General features: G+C 40.0%; 1 protein-coding gene across 4 annotated transcripts in view; it reads left to right on the top strand.

Moving 5' to 3' along the window:
• The window catches only part of CUX1 (cut like homeobox 1), a 372,701-nt gene that overhangs the window by 209,752 nt on the left and 148,774 nt on the right, over positions 1-14,175 (top strand). For all 4 annotated transcript variants that reach the window (XM_067537835.1, XM_067537834.1, XM_067537832.1 and 1 more), the window contains exon 9: positions 6,113-6,161. In XM_067537835.1, coding sequence (XP_067393936.1) covers positions 6,113-6,161 — 49 coding nt within the window. The remainder of the gene's footprint in view (positions 1-6,112; positions 6,162-14,175) is intronic.

Below are 14,175 nucleotides of genomic sequence, written 5' to 3'. Positions count from 1 at the left end.
TAACCTGGTTTGGGTTCTTTCCCCCAGCGACCTTCCTCCAGTCCCTTAATTCCAAGGCTTCTAATGAAGGTATGCCCAGACAAAACTCAGGTGATATTGGTAACTGCAGCCAGGGCATGTCATTTCTGGTACTCCCATCTGATGTGTCACTTGATCGGTCCTCCTTTCCTCTTCTGAACCGACTGGACATTATCTGACAGCACCAACATCTGGTGCTGGCTCCCAGACTCAGAGTCCCTGCATTTGACTTCATGAAATCTGACTGACTGAGTTCTATGGACAGATCCTGTTCAGCCGTTCTGCAAGGGGTTTTGATTCAAAGCAGGAAGGCTTCCACCAGAAAAATATATCAAGCAAAGTGGAAACTCTTCCCTTTGTAATCTATTCAGAATCATGTTAAACTCTTGGTCTCTTCTGTTTTGGGCTATTTATTGTCGTTAAAATATGGTTTTCGGGTTTGTTCGGTTGGAGTCCATTTAGCCACTGTATCAGCATACTATCCACCCATTGACAATCATTGAGTTTTTTCCTCTTCCCACTGTTTTATTTTTTTAAAACCCAATTAATGTGTTTCTACCAGTGAGAGAACTATTCCCTACCTGGGATTTGAATGGAATATTTGCTGCTTTGAAAGGCCCTCCTTCTGTTAAAATGGTGGTTTTAGTAGCCATCATCATGGCTTGTAGAGGGGGCAAAAATCAAGCTTTAATGATTGAGCAGCCTTATACAATATTTCATAAGGACCAAGTAACTCTCAGATCTCACCTGAAATTTCTGCTGAAAATTGTTTCTGATTTTCTAATAAAGCAGTTTATTCGCCTACTGGTATTTTTTCCCTAAGACTTGTGACTCCCTTGAAGAGTCATAGAATCATAGAAGATGAGGGTTAGAAGGGACCTCAGGAGGTCATCTAGTCCAACCCTTTGCTCAAAGTAGGACCCACCCTGACTAAATCATCCCAGTCATGCTCCTTGAGTCCATGCTGCACACACTAGATATTCTTAAGGCTTCATCTTTTTCTTTTTTACTTTCCAAAACAAAGCCTTCCTGCAATCACCTCAGCTTTTCATGGTCTTTCATAAGTCCAAGGTTGTTTCCTCTCAAAGACTCTCCAAATGGGTTACAGACGGAACTAAAATTTTCTACTCTTTGAATAAACTACCCATTTCCTCTCAGGTTAGTTCACATTCTTAAATAAGTTACTCATGTTGCGACTCCCTGTTCTTTAAATCTGTAGAGCAGCTACCAGGTGTTCAGTTCATTTGTTTACCAACCAATATTCCATTGTCTCAGTTTCTAAATCAGATGCCCAGCTTAGCAGGGCTGTTCTACAGTTATTTAGATATAGGGACTCCACCCACATCCTTGAGGGGTCTAGTTACTCACTGTCCGTGGGTAAATGCTTAGAGAAGTTACTTACCTTACTATAACTGGAGTTATTCAAGGTACTTTTGTCTCTGGGATCCCACAACCCACCCTCCATCCCAGTGATATGGAGTCCTTACCTGGATTTGTTAGTGAAGAAGCTGAGAGGCAATTGGGGCTGCTCCACTTTTTATATACTTGCTGTAGGGGGCTCAAAGATTAGAGGGTGCATGTACACCGAAACAAACAGTTCTGGCAAAAAAGATTCCAGGCTCACATGTACAAATTGCACACACCTACAGTATAGTCAAAGCCAAGTGTGCTTGTGATAAGAAAGACCTGTGTTCCGGGGCAAAGTCTCTGCATTGTGTCATTCTGATGAAGCCATGTGGAAATCCATGGCAGCTTCATTTAAATTTAAAAAAGGGTTTTTTAATTGACTCAATACAACAATGAATAAAGCAGTAATCTCTGCCTTTTTATGTCAATATTAAATTTAATTGATTTTATTCTGTTCCCACATTTTCATTTTAGTGCGCTCTAGATTAGGGCTATATCTACATTGCAGTTTGTCGGCATAATTTGTCATTCCAGGGGGTGAATAAACCCATCCCCCTGAGCGACACAAGTTACATTGACATAAGTGCTTGTGTGCATAGCTTCTGCTGTTTACCATGGTGATTTTATTTTGCAGACAGGAGAGCTCTCACCCGTGGGCATTAAGCGTCTTCATTAGATGCTCTGCAGCAACACAGGTGCATCAGTACAGCTGTGCTGCTGCAGCTCTGTATGTGTAGACATGCTCTTAGTGTCAGTGGAAAGGTGTGTGTCCGTTGTTTATCCCAGATTTGCACATCAGGTGGATGTGTCTTCTAAAAATGTCAGCAGTGAAATAAATAATGTTGACATTAAATTTTTTCTTTTTCAGAGTTCACAACCCGTTGAGACAATTAGGGCTGTTCACACCTCTCTTAGAGCTACTATTTCAAGCCATCTGCAGATTCAGGATGTAGTCAGTTCATAGTTTTTAAGGTTATTTAAACTTGATCATGTGCTTTTAAGTTTCTTATCAGATTTTAAATTAAAATCCATAGGACCAGATTCTGCCACCCTTAGATTAAGTAGTACTGTGCTTGTTGAGTAATTCCATTGAAATAATTGGAACTGTTGAAAGAGTTTACACATCGTGAGCAAATGTGGCAGAAACTAGCCCATAAAGAGTGCACTGGAATTACCTTTGTGGTTCTGATTCAGTGAGCTATGTTTTTTAGATTAAAACGGAATCATCCACTGCCTTGAAGGCTGAATATTACACAGTGCCTTGTAAGTAATAAATAAATGAAAGCTTGTTTTTATAAGCACATAAAAAGGTGAGAGAACTAGAAGTTTTTTATAATTAATACTTTTGCTGAGCAAACAATGTACATAGCTATTAGAGACTTTCAGAAATAAGTAATTTTAGACTGTTGAGTGCCAGCTATTGATGTGGTGGATAAGCTTTTAAAATGAAAAGAATGAATCCTTTTGAAGATTCTTCTGAATGCTGTTGACACTTGCTCTTGGAAAGAGCATACAATAATTTAATTCATTACTGTACTTAAAGATAATATTTATGGCTACAGCACTAACCTCACTGGGTGTTCAGTTTGATACACTAGAGATGTTTTGTATGAATTTCTTGAGGAGTTGCATCTTTTTATTAGATATATACAGAAGTATTATGTGACAGAAAAGTGTAGTAGGGGGAATACCTGGGTGAAAAGGAGAAAGTAGTACACCCCCAAATTAGTCAGGTGGTATATAGCTGAATATAAGGACAAAGTTGCCCTTATATACAGATGGACACTTCCCACTATAGTTAGATTGTATATCTGAGGGCAGAACTTGAATCACTATTTTTAGAGTCCTGCAGCCTTGTTTAGCCTCTTGTACGTGACTGTACCCAGCAGTGCTATGATAGGTCTCTTAAATTCTGGCCCAAATAGGTTTTTGCTTTAAAATACTGGGATTTATACTTCTTTGTAATTAGATACAATTGTCTTAACAAGTTCAAGCACCTTGTCTTCACCTGCCACTCATTGCATTCAGCTGCAGCTTACATCTCTGCTTTTCCTTCTTTCTACTTCCAGTCTTGCACCCTTTTCCTGTCACAAGCCGCTCTCCTGCCTTCTTGTTTTGTGTCCCTCTCTCCCAATGTTCCTTATATTTGGAATATTCTCCCTGTTCTCATGTATCAGACAACCTTTCTCTCCTCCTTAAAATTCCTCCTCAGAATGCATTTTTTTCTACAAAGTCTTTCAGAAATGACCGCTGGACTTTTATACCATCTCCAGTTCATACCAGCATTTCATGCTCAATATGTGTCTGAATTGCTATGTCTGTCTATTGTAAGCTTGTAGGCAGGGACTGTCGTTTTCTACTTATGTTTATTTGGAGCCAGAAATCTTGTTGGCTTGGAATGAATGACAATAATAATAACAAAATATCTTTTATTACAGTGAAGTTTTCCTTTAAGTACACGAAAGTTTTTCTAAAGTGAGCTAAAACAGCCATTTCTTCAGTGCTTTAATTTGACCTCTTCCGTCTGATGTTTTACTGTAGATGCCTGATTTGATTATTTGAACGTTCTGCTACTTATCTTGTTAGGAGACACTGTTTTCCATAAGAAAATCCCTTTCTAAAAATAGTTTAATTTTAATATGTGGTTTAACAGGGGGAACAGACTTTTCAGGCCTGATGCTTTTAAAAAAAAAAAAAATGATTTTATTTCAAAACTGGCATAAAGGATAAAAGTAATTACAGGCTCATGTAACCTCTCCAGGTTCATCATATCATTGGTACCTAAACAATTGGAATGATGTTTGTCTCAAGGGAAAAGATATAGTCCAGTAAATAAAGTATATTAATGATTCAAAACATCTCGTGCATGACTTCTTCCCAGTATAGCAGTTAATCAGCTCATTCCTTAAAAGAGAAAAGATTGCACTGCAAAATACATGTTGGTCTGTTTTCCATATTGTCCAAAGGACACCTCAACAGACTATTCTTGTAGCTCCTGTGAATATTAGAGGTTTTATAGAAATAAGGATACAGTTTAAAACAATTCCATTTTATTGTATATTTATTTGTGTGTGTGTGTGTGTGTGTGTGTGTGCGCGCGCGCGCATAAGCATTATATATAAAATAAAGTTATAAATGTGCTTATCAAATGCTCTAGGCAAGCATATAAAAACAAATTTCAGTTGAATACTAAATCAATACTCAGCATGTTGATCCAATATCAGGAGTCCACCAGCACCCTAATGTAATAGTCTCAATCAAATATTCACCAAACCCTCTCCTAGCACAGACCTGAGCAAATAAATAGGCCTTACTGCATGCCCAGCAAGAAAACAAATGCTGGCTGTTTTGCCCCGACAGAAGGATGGAATCCCAGAGTCCCAAAGCCTTCACTGATGATGTCATGCTACCAGACCAAATAAAAGAATGATGGGTGTTTGCATAAAACAGAGACCACTTTTATCCTCATAATGTAAGGTTCTAATACTGCAACTGCATCCAAGTGGGCAGAGCCCCATGGAAATCAGTGAGTCTCCGTGCAGGTGCAGGATTTTGCATGTGCAAAGCTAGTTGTCTAAGGTAGCTAGTACCCAATATGTGTGTGTGAATTGTATGATGGGATTGTTTTTCCTTAACTACTTATATTTCTGTAAATCCTTTAACAGTCTCATCAATCTTTGTTAAATGTGTTAAAGGCCTGTTTCTAAAACTAACAAATACAGTTTCCTATGTTTAAAAAAATATTTTAAAAAACCCTAAATATAGATTTAAACTTCCTGGTGTCTCATTTCTTGACATTTCTAAATAGAACTTTAAAAAGAGTAAAAGTGCTATAAATGTTAAAATATTAAGAGCTTAATCAAAAACAAAGTTAGGAAATATAGATGTAAATTTGAAACTTTGCTCTTTACTTCCTTTACTTTGCCCAGGTATTGCAGCACTTCCAGTGCAGTATGTAAAGTGGCCAGATGTTTGGAGAATGCTATGATATTTGAATACCCCAGCAGAACTGAAGCTCCTTCAATCTTAATTTTTCTATCTTTTCTCAGTATTTTTAACTTTCATGGTACAGAGTCCAAAAATATAACCATTTTGAGTAATCTGTTCTAAGTACTGCAAAATTGTTTTGTTTTACTTCTTGCAGTTTGCAAGCCAAGTATTTTTAGTTCAAATGTAGAATGGTAGTGACCCTACAGCAGCAAATTGATGCATAATTCTTTTTCACAATCACATTTGAGCTTTTGATTGTATCAACTCTGGTATTGAAATGGACAAGAACCTTAGTCTTTGAGCTCTTTGTTGTTAACATTTATACAGCACCCACATCTCAGTAGATGCTGCACATAAAGGAAAGAAGACAGTTCCTTTTTAAGAGTGTGGAGCAAGATTTTCTGTGAGCTGCTTCACTCTTATTAAATATTATATAGTACCTAAACACAGGGAAGGAACAGACAGGCATAGTGGGTGAGAGGGAAGTACATACATGTATGCACAAGTGAAATCCAAAACGGAGCTAGTAGGTCAAAAGTTTAGTCTTTCAGCCTTAACTGTGTCCTTTAAAAATATTATTTCAATCTGGTATTTTTCTATATGAATATTAAAAATTGCACAATAGGCAGAACACACATAACCTAGAGGCATTTCTTCAACATATAGTAACAGTGCTTATGCTCCTTTGTTCTTCCAGGGCTGATGAAATTGAGATGATCATGACGGACCTCGAAAGAGCAAATCAGGTAGGATTTAGTACAATTTTTAAAATGTTATGAGTAAAACCATTGATTTTGGTTTTGATTTTTGCCAAATGTTCCCTTCCTTGGTTGTTTCATGGCAGTTCTAGTCTCTTATCCATGTTTAGCAATCCAAGCTTACTACTTTGCATGGCTGTGTGAGCGGCAAATATAGTGAGGAAAACTCTCTAAAGCCTCTGTTTCTGCAATATAGTAAGGGATGCTATTTACAAGCAAACTTACTTATTTTAGTTTTTTTAAACCCATTTTATTTTTTAAAAGCTTCAGATGTTTGCCACAGCACAGGACATGTACAGAGCCGGTGACTAGCTTAACTAAGTTGTACCTCTATTGTTTTTGCAGTGTTGTAGCTGTGTAGGTCCCAGGATATTAGAGAGACAAGATGGGTGTGATAATATCTTTTATTAGACCAACTTCTGTTGTCTTTCTCATCAACAGAAGCTGATCCAATAAAAGATATTACCTCACCCACATGATCTCTCTATTGTTTTTGTTGACTACTTGAAGGAGTTGAAGCAGTTTATTCACAGCAGTGAATCTGTAATACACTGTATTAGGCAAATCAGCTCTTGTTAAAAATAATGGGCAACAACTGATCACCACATTCCAGACCTAATTAAATAGATGAAAGCCAATACATAAACTCTCAGGCTTAAATTTTCAAAAAGGAACTAGTGATTTTGTGTGCCTTAATGTTTGGGTGCTCAAAGTAAGAGATATTAAAATGGGAATGATTTTTAGAAACTGCTAAGCACCTGTTCTCTGCAAATCAGGTTTCTTTAAGGTCTCTACCTCAGTTGGCCACCCAAAATCACTAGTCATTTTTGAAAATACGGGCCTTATTGACTTCAGTGGAGGTGGATTGGGCTTTTCTTGGAGGAGAAGTGATGGAGCAATGTAATTTGCTGCTTCAGGTATTAACTTGGTAAATTGTCTCTACAACTTTTCTCCAGTATTCCCATGCCTAAAAAAACTGCTGTATCATATGATATGAAGCCTCAACAGCAAAGACTTCTAAAAAATTGCTGGTCCGTATCTATACGTTTATAGAATCTATCCTAGATCAAAAAGTGAGCTGTTTATGGGCATGCATATACAGCCGGGATGAATGAGGCTGGTAACTTTTACACAGAAAAGCCCCACTCAGGTATTTGGTTTTCAATGAGCCTCATTAAGTGTGTGGATCAGGTAAGATTAGAAGTAAAGAACTTCCAGGCTGCCAGGCCTTTGTTCCAAATCTTAACCTACACAACTTTCTGTTATGTATGTAATCACATTATCATGGCAAGTCTATTTGTATTTACATTAGCCAGCCAGAAATTGGAAAATATTCATGAAACAGGACACACAGTTGTAAGTTTTATTCTTAATACAAGAAAATTAGTTCTTTGAGTTATATCCATTCTACTGTAGGTGTTTATGCACTCCAGTGTACAGTTTTTGGAGAGTTTAGCAGTACCCGTCTGGGCAGCCCAAGTGCCTTTTGCTGTCTCATGTACACTACGCAGGCACAAAGGGCTGAGCCACTCTGATCCTCTCCCCTCCTTCCAAGTTCCTACCAACCACTCATGACAGTTGTTGGAGCTCCCTGTCCTTGCTTCTGTGCAAGACTTTACTCAAACCTATGAATAGTACCTATGTATAATTAGTGTAATTTAGTGCTTGTTTGGATAGTTAGTTGGTTAGTTAAATTATTATTGTTTTGTGTGGTTCTGGAACTCAGTTTGGGTACCGGCCTCAGTAGTGAAGATATGCCATGCTCTCTGGGTTTCAAGCCCTGCCACTCCTGTGGTAAGGCAGTGCCTGATAGTGACCCTCACGCCAGCTGCCTTAAGAGCTTGTGGGGAGGCTTTTGTAAACAACAAGTTTGGCATTTGTAAAGGCTTTGTAAGTTCTGTTCTAAAAAAGACAGGACAGCCCGATGAAAATATCTGCTGATGGAACCAGTGCTACATCCTTCATCTGAGCCATCTACCTTGGTTTGGGTACCAAGCACCTCTGCATTGGTCAGTAGCACACCTCCAACACTACCAGCCCCAAAGAAGAGAGATTGGAAATCAGATTCAGTACTGGGATTGTTGAAAGACACAAAGAGGGCTCTTCTAAAAATTTGGGAGGATTTTCAAAGAGACTTGCTTGAAACCAGGGCCCAAGATACAGTTTTCAGCTCCTTCACCTCCACACTGGACAGCTCCATTGAATTAGGCCATCAAGGTACCATTTAGGCTAGTATCATCTAGGCAAAAGTCACAAATGATCTCCCTGGCTCCCTTTTCTGCAGAGTCTGAGCCTTCTTCATTGTTCGTGTCTGGCACAGCACTGCCATAGTCACAAGAAGAAGCTGCTTCTTTGTCAGTCTGAAGTGGAATCCTATGTATCCCAACCTAGCTGGTCCACTCCTATATATCCCACCTGGCTGCCCTGATTTCAGCCTCAGTTCCAGAAGGGATTTTAGAACGGACCCTTGGGCTATGCATAGTTGAGGATAGGGGCCATACCAGTTGCCCTTTTGGAACCCATCGGGCTTTCCCCTTCATTCAAGAGCTTTCCCATAGTCACTTCAGCCAGTTCCATCTACTGGGGGTCAGGAGCATCAACTCAGCAAACACCATAGTGTTAGTACAGTGCCCAGCACCAAGCAGAGTTGGGATCCCTCTCATGAACAGCCACTCAAGTGGGAACTGGACCAGCCGCCATTACCATTAGCATCCTCATCCTCTGATGAGGCAATTGTGGTGGAGCCTATTTCTCTACCTCCAGGTGATTTTAAGACTAACAAGGAGCTGTTGAGGAGGATGTGTATGGCTCTAGACCCCCAACCAGAGGAGGTCCAGGAAAAATCCCACAAGTTGGTGGACTTTGACATCTGTGGCTTCAGCTGGAATAGTTCTTGCCATAAATGAGGCTTTCTTAGAGCCTACCAATGTCCTCTGGCAGATCCCAGCTTCCCTGCCTTCAACCATGATACTATGTCCCCTTCCAGGGGTTCAAGCACCTATATAACTATCCTTTTCCAGGCTGCCTTCTAGTGGCAGCATCCAATGAAAAAGAAAAATGGGACAGCAGGTATCAATCCCAAAAAATAAAGAGGACAAGAAGCTGGACTTATTTGGAAGGCAGCTTTATTCCACTGATGAATTACAGCTTCATACTGCAAACTAGCAAGCTTTGCCGGGGTTCTATGATTGCAGACGATACCAAGCTAGGAGAGGTTGCAAAAGCTTTGGAGGATTGGATTACAATTCAAAATGATCTGGACAAACTGGAAAAATGCTCTGAAGTAAATAGGATGAATTCAGTAAAGGCAAATGAAAAGTACTCTGGGAAGGACCAGTCAGTTGCTCATATACAAAATGGGAAATGACTGCCTAGGAAGGAGTACTGCAGAAAGGGATCTGGGGGTCATAGTGGATCACAAGGTAAATATTAGTCAATAGCATCACACTGTTGCAAAAAAAGCAAACATCATTCTGGGATATGTTAACAGGAGTGTTGTAAGTAAGACGCAAGAAGTAATTCTTCTGCTCTACTCCTCACTGGATCAGGCCTCAACTGAATTATTGTGTCCAGTTCTGCGTGTCATATTTCAGGAAAGATGTGGACAAATTGGAGAAAGTCCAGAGAAGAGCAACAAAAATTATGAAAGGTCTAGAAAACATGACCTCTGAGGGAAGATTGAAAAAATTGGGTTTGTTTAGTATGGAGAACAGAAGACTGAGGGGGAACATAACAGTTTTCAAGTACATAAAAGGTTGTTGCAAGGAGGCGGGAGAAACATTGTTCTCGTTAACCTCTGAGGATAGGACAAGAGGAAATGAGCTTAAATTGCAGCAAGGGTGGTTTAGATTGGACATTAGGAAAAGTTTCCTAACTGTCAGGGTAATTAAGCACTGGAATAAATGGCATAGGGAGGTTGTGGAAACTCCGTCTTTGGAGATTTTTAAGATCCTGTTGGGCAGACACCTGTCTTGGATGGTCTAGATAATGCTTGGCCCTGCCTTGAGTGCAAGTGACTGGACTAGAAGACCTCTTGAGGTCCCTTCCAGTTCTATGATTTCACCCTGTGGTATACGGTTGCAAAGTTCAAAAGACAAGCTCCCATATAAGGTGAAAGAGGAGTTCCAATCTTTAGTAGAGCAGGGCAAGTCGGTCATCTGAATGGCTCTGCAGGCAGGTCTTGATGCTATAGATTCTGCAGCATGCAGCAAGGCCATTGCTGTCACAGTGAGACTCTCACCCTGGTTATGCTCTTCTGTCCTCCCTCCAGGGGTACAACAGAAAGTCTATGACTTACCTTTTGAAGGGCCATTGCTCTTCTCAGAAAAGATGGACAAGACTCTGCATAGTCTCAAACACTCCAGAGCAACCCTAAAATCCCTAGGCGTTTACACCCCAGCAGTGAAGCAGAAGGCACTGCGTCTTCATTAGTCTCAGCATTTTCAGGGTTTTGCTGCTCGACCCCAAGACCTGCCAAGAAAAAGGCGCAACGGTTACAAATGACAACCTCCCTCTGTTTCCACAGCTAACTATTCATCAAGGGCAGGGGGCATCTTCCAAGAGCTCATTTTGATCGGCAGAACAAAAGCAGACTACCAGTTCTAAGAGTGCCATCTTTTTATTCTCCAGTTTTTGCAAACCACCCATCCCACTTCTATCATGCTTGGGCCCAAGTCACAACTGATCAGTGGGTTCTAAGCATGGTAGAAGTGGGATATACACTCCATATTATTTCTACCTCCACAATCCCCCTTCCCCACTCCTCTTCAGGAACTCCTTTAATGAGCCAGCATTACTGTGAGATACAATCGCTTCTCCTTGGAGTTACAGAAGAGATCCCTCTATTGCTCAGAGGAAAGTGGATTTACACCTGATACTTTCTGATCCCAAAGGCAAATGGAGATTCTGAGGCCTATTTTAGATCTAAGGCAGTTAAACAAGTTCTTTTATTTAAAAAAAAAAAATTCCAGATGGTCACTCTGGCTTCCATTGTTCCTTCCCTGGAGCCAGGGGACTGGTATGCTGCTCTTGATTTAGAGGATGCCTAACTTTAATGTGGCAATTCATCAGCCAGATGACTCATCAACAGAAAATTTCTGAGATTCTTCCTCAGCAGTTGCCACTATCAGTTCACATCCCTCCTCTTCAGTCTCTTGGCTGTCCCATGGGTTTTTACAAAGTATAAGGTGGCAGTAGCAGGATTCATCCAGAGATTAGGGGTGCCTTATCTGGATGAGTGGCTGATAAGAGATCAGTCCAGGTCTCAGGTGGTGTATAGCATTCACATAATCTGATCCATCTTCAGTGTGCTCAACCTACCGATTTAACACAGACAAGTCAATCCTGTTGCCAGTACAGAAAATAGAATTTATTGGGGCAGTCCTGGACTTGACAACAGCAAGGTTTCTTGTAATGCAAAGCCTCATACTGGATTTAAAGGCTTATCACCTCACAACAGTGGGAAACAGTTTAAGGCTGCTGGGGCATATGGCAGCGTACAGTTATGTAGTCCAGCCAGGCTGCATCTCAGACTCCTTCAGGTCTGGGTGGCAGAGATGTATTCTCCAGGAAGGCACCACATAGACATGTTAGTATGAGTACCAAGTCACAACTTATCCTCTCTAGATTGGTTGGGTCTATTCACCAATGTCTGCAAGGGAGTTTCTTTTGCCTCACCAATCTTTCCTTAGTCACAGATGCCTTGGATCTGGGGTGGGAGGCTCACCTGGGACCCCTGCAGATTCAGACACAGGGTCTCTGTTCTCCCCAAATTCTCAGTCTACATATAAGCATCAGGGACTTGCGGGCTCTCCATTTAGCTTGCATAGGTTTCCTTTCTTGCATCGGGGAAAGGTCGTATTGAACCATCAACAAGGTTAACTTACCTTGCTAAGTGGAAGAGGCTTTCCGCCTGGTCGAGTCTGAAAGGGGTCTCCCCTATTCATGTTTGTATTCAGCATGTGCTGAATTACCTTTTGTATCGGAACATCAAAGACTGACAATTAGCTTAATCAGAGTACACCTACCAGATAAATCAGCATTTCACCCTCTTGAGAGGATAACCACTCCTATTTTTCCAATCCATTGGCTGTGAGATTTTTAAAGGGTTTGAACAGTAAGTTTCTACACATACAGAGTCTTGCTCCACCATGGAGCATGAATTTAGTCTTAACAAAACTGATGGGTTCCCCCATCTAGCCTGTAGTGACCTGCTCTTTGTTGCTCCTTTCAATGGAGGTAATGTTTTTAATAGCCATTACCTCAGTCAGGAGAGTAGGAGAGTTGAGGGCATTGGTACCAGATCCTCCAAATACTTTTTTTTTTTACACAGATAGTCTACCTTCTTCCCCATCCAAACTTCCCTGTGAAAGTGGTCTCCAATTTTCCTATCAAGCAATTTTCTTACTGACCTTCTTCCCTAGGCCTCACAGTAATAAGGGAGAGGAGACACTGCACGCGCTAGACCTAAGAAGAGGGTAAACGTTGTATATAGAATGGAATTAACCTTTCAATTATTTATTGCATTTTTGTGGACAGAATGCGGCGCAGTCCATTTTCCATGCAAAGCATTTCATCATGGATATTTGGTTGTGTGTTTTGTCTTTGTTACCAGTTGATTAATGTGAAGCCACTGAATAGAGTATTGGGTCCCAAGTGGTGTCTGTGGCATTTCTGGCTCATGTGCCCATATTAGGCATTTGCAAAGGGGCAACCTGGTCATCATGTTGCACATTTGCCTCTCATTACACAATCTCTCAACAATCTAGAGATGATGCTAAATTTGGACAAGTGGTCCTCCAGTCCCTGTTCAAATAGACTCAACCCACCTCCAGATGAGTCAACTGTGAGTCAACTGACAATAGAATGGACATGTGCAATCACTTGAAAAAGAAAAAACAGTTCCTTACCTTTCTGTAACTAATGTTCTTCAAGATGTGTTACTTATGGCCATTCCACCACCCTTCCTCCTTCCTTTCTATATCGTAGTTGTCCTGGTACAAAGGAACTGAAGTGGGATCAGGGGCAGCTTGGTCCTTTATACCTGCGCAGTGTGCACGAGACAGCAGCGGGCATTTGCCCTGACACTACTGAGGGTAAAAACCATCTAACAGCTGTGCACTGGAGTACACAAACACCTACAGTGGAATGGATATGTGCAATGTACCTCAAAGAATAATAGTTTGTGAAAAAATTAGTAACCTTTAAAAAAAAATCTATAACGCTTTTTGTTCTGTCAAGGAAGCCTTGTAGACAGGTCAGCATACATTCATAGGTTCATCAGTAATTATTTGCAAGTCTTTGGGCTTTTTTTGAAAATGCTACAGGCCCAGAAATTGAGCTTTATTTATTTTTTTTTATTTTTGAGCTTTTTTTTTCTGTATAGATGTGGCAAGTAACAAAAATTGCATTAATATTTTCCCATTGCCACACTGTAAAAGGTTATGGCACTTTACATAGAATTTTTTTTAAAAAGCCTCTCCACAAGACTTTTACGGTCTTAGGAGAATGGAATTGCAACCTGTTCTCATTCATGAAGTCCTTTTAACCTCAGTGACACTCTTCATATGATTAAGGATTACTTATGTAAGTAAGGGTTTTCAAAATCATGCCCTGTTTTGGACATTGCACATCCTAGAATCAGTTAATATGTAATACATACCATGTATAATGCTTTACCTTAATAAAATATTTTACAAATGATAGCTATTTAATCCTTGCAACTATATCCCTGATGTTTTACCACCATTTTTAGAATTGAAGAAACTGTGTTAGTCATTAAATGACTTGTCTGAGGCCACAGAGAAAGTCTGTGTCAGAGCTGAATTACAAGTTAGGAGACGGTTGTTGAGCAAATTTATTTATTTGATAGTTAAATTAACTATTCATTTTACTATTTCACTTAGCATTGACTCTTTCATTAAATGGGACACATTTAATGTAAAATATTAATTCTGTGTATCTTCTGCTTTTTTAGAGGAAATTCACTAAAACAAGCAAGTTA

This window comes from Emydura macquarii, unplaced genomic scaffold, assembly GCF_026122565.2.
Source record: "Emydura macquarii macquarii isolate MOO-44397 ecotype Brisbane River unplaced genomic scaffold, CSIRO-AGI_Emac_v2 contig_450, whole genome shotgun sequence".
NCBI classification, from domain to species: Eukaryota; Metazoa; Chordata; order Testudines; family Chelidae; genus Emydura; species Emydura macquarii.
This window is presented reverse-complemented; position numbering and strand designations above follow the sequence as displayed.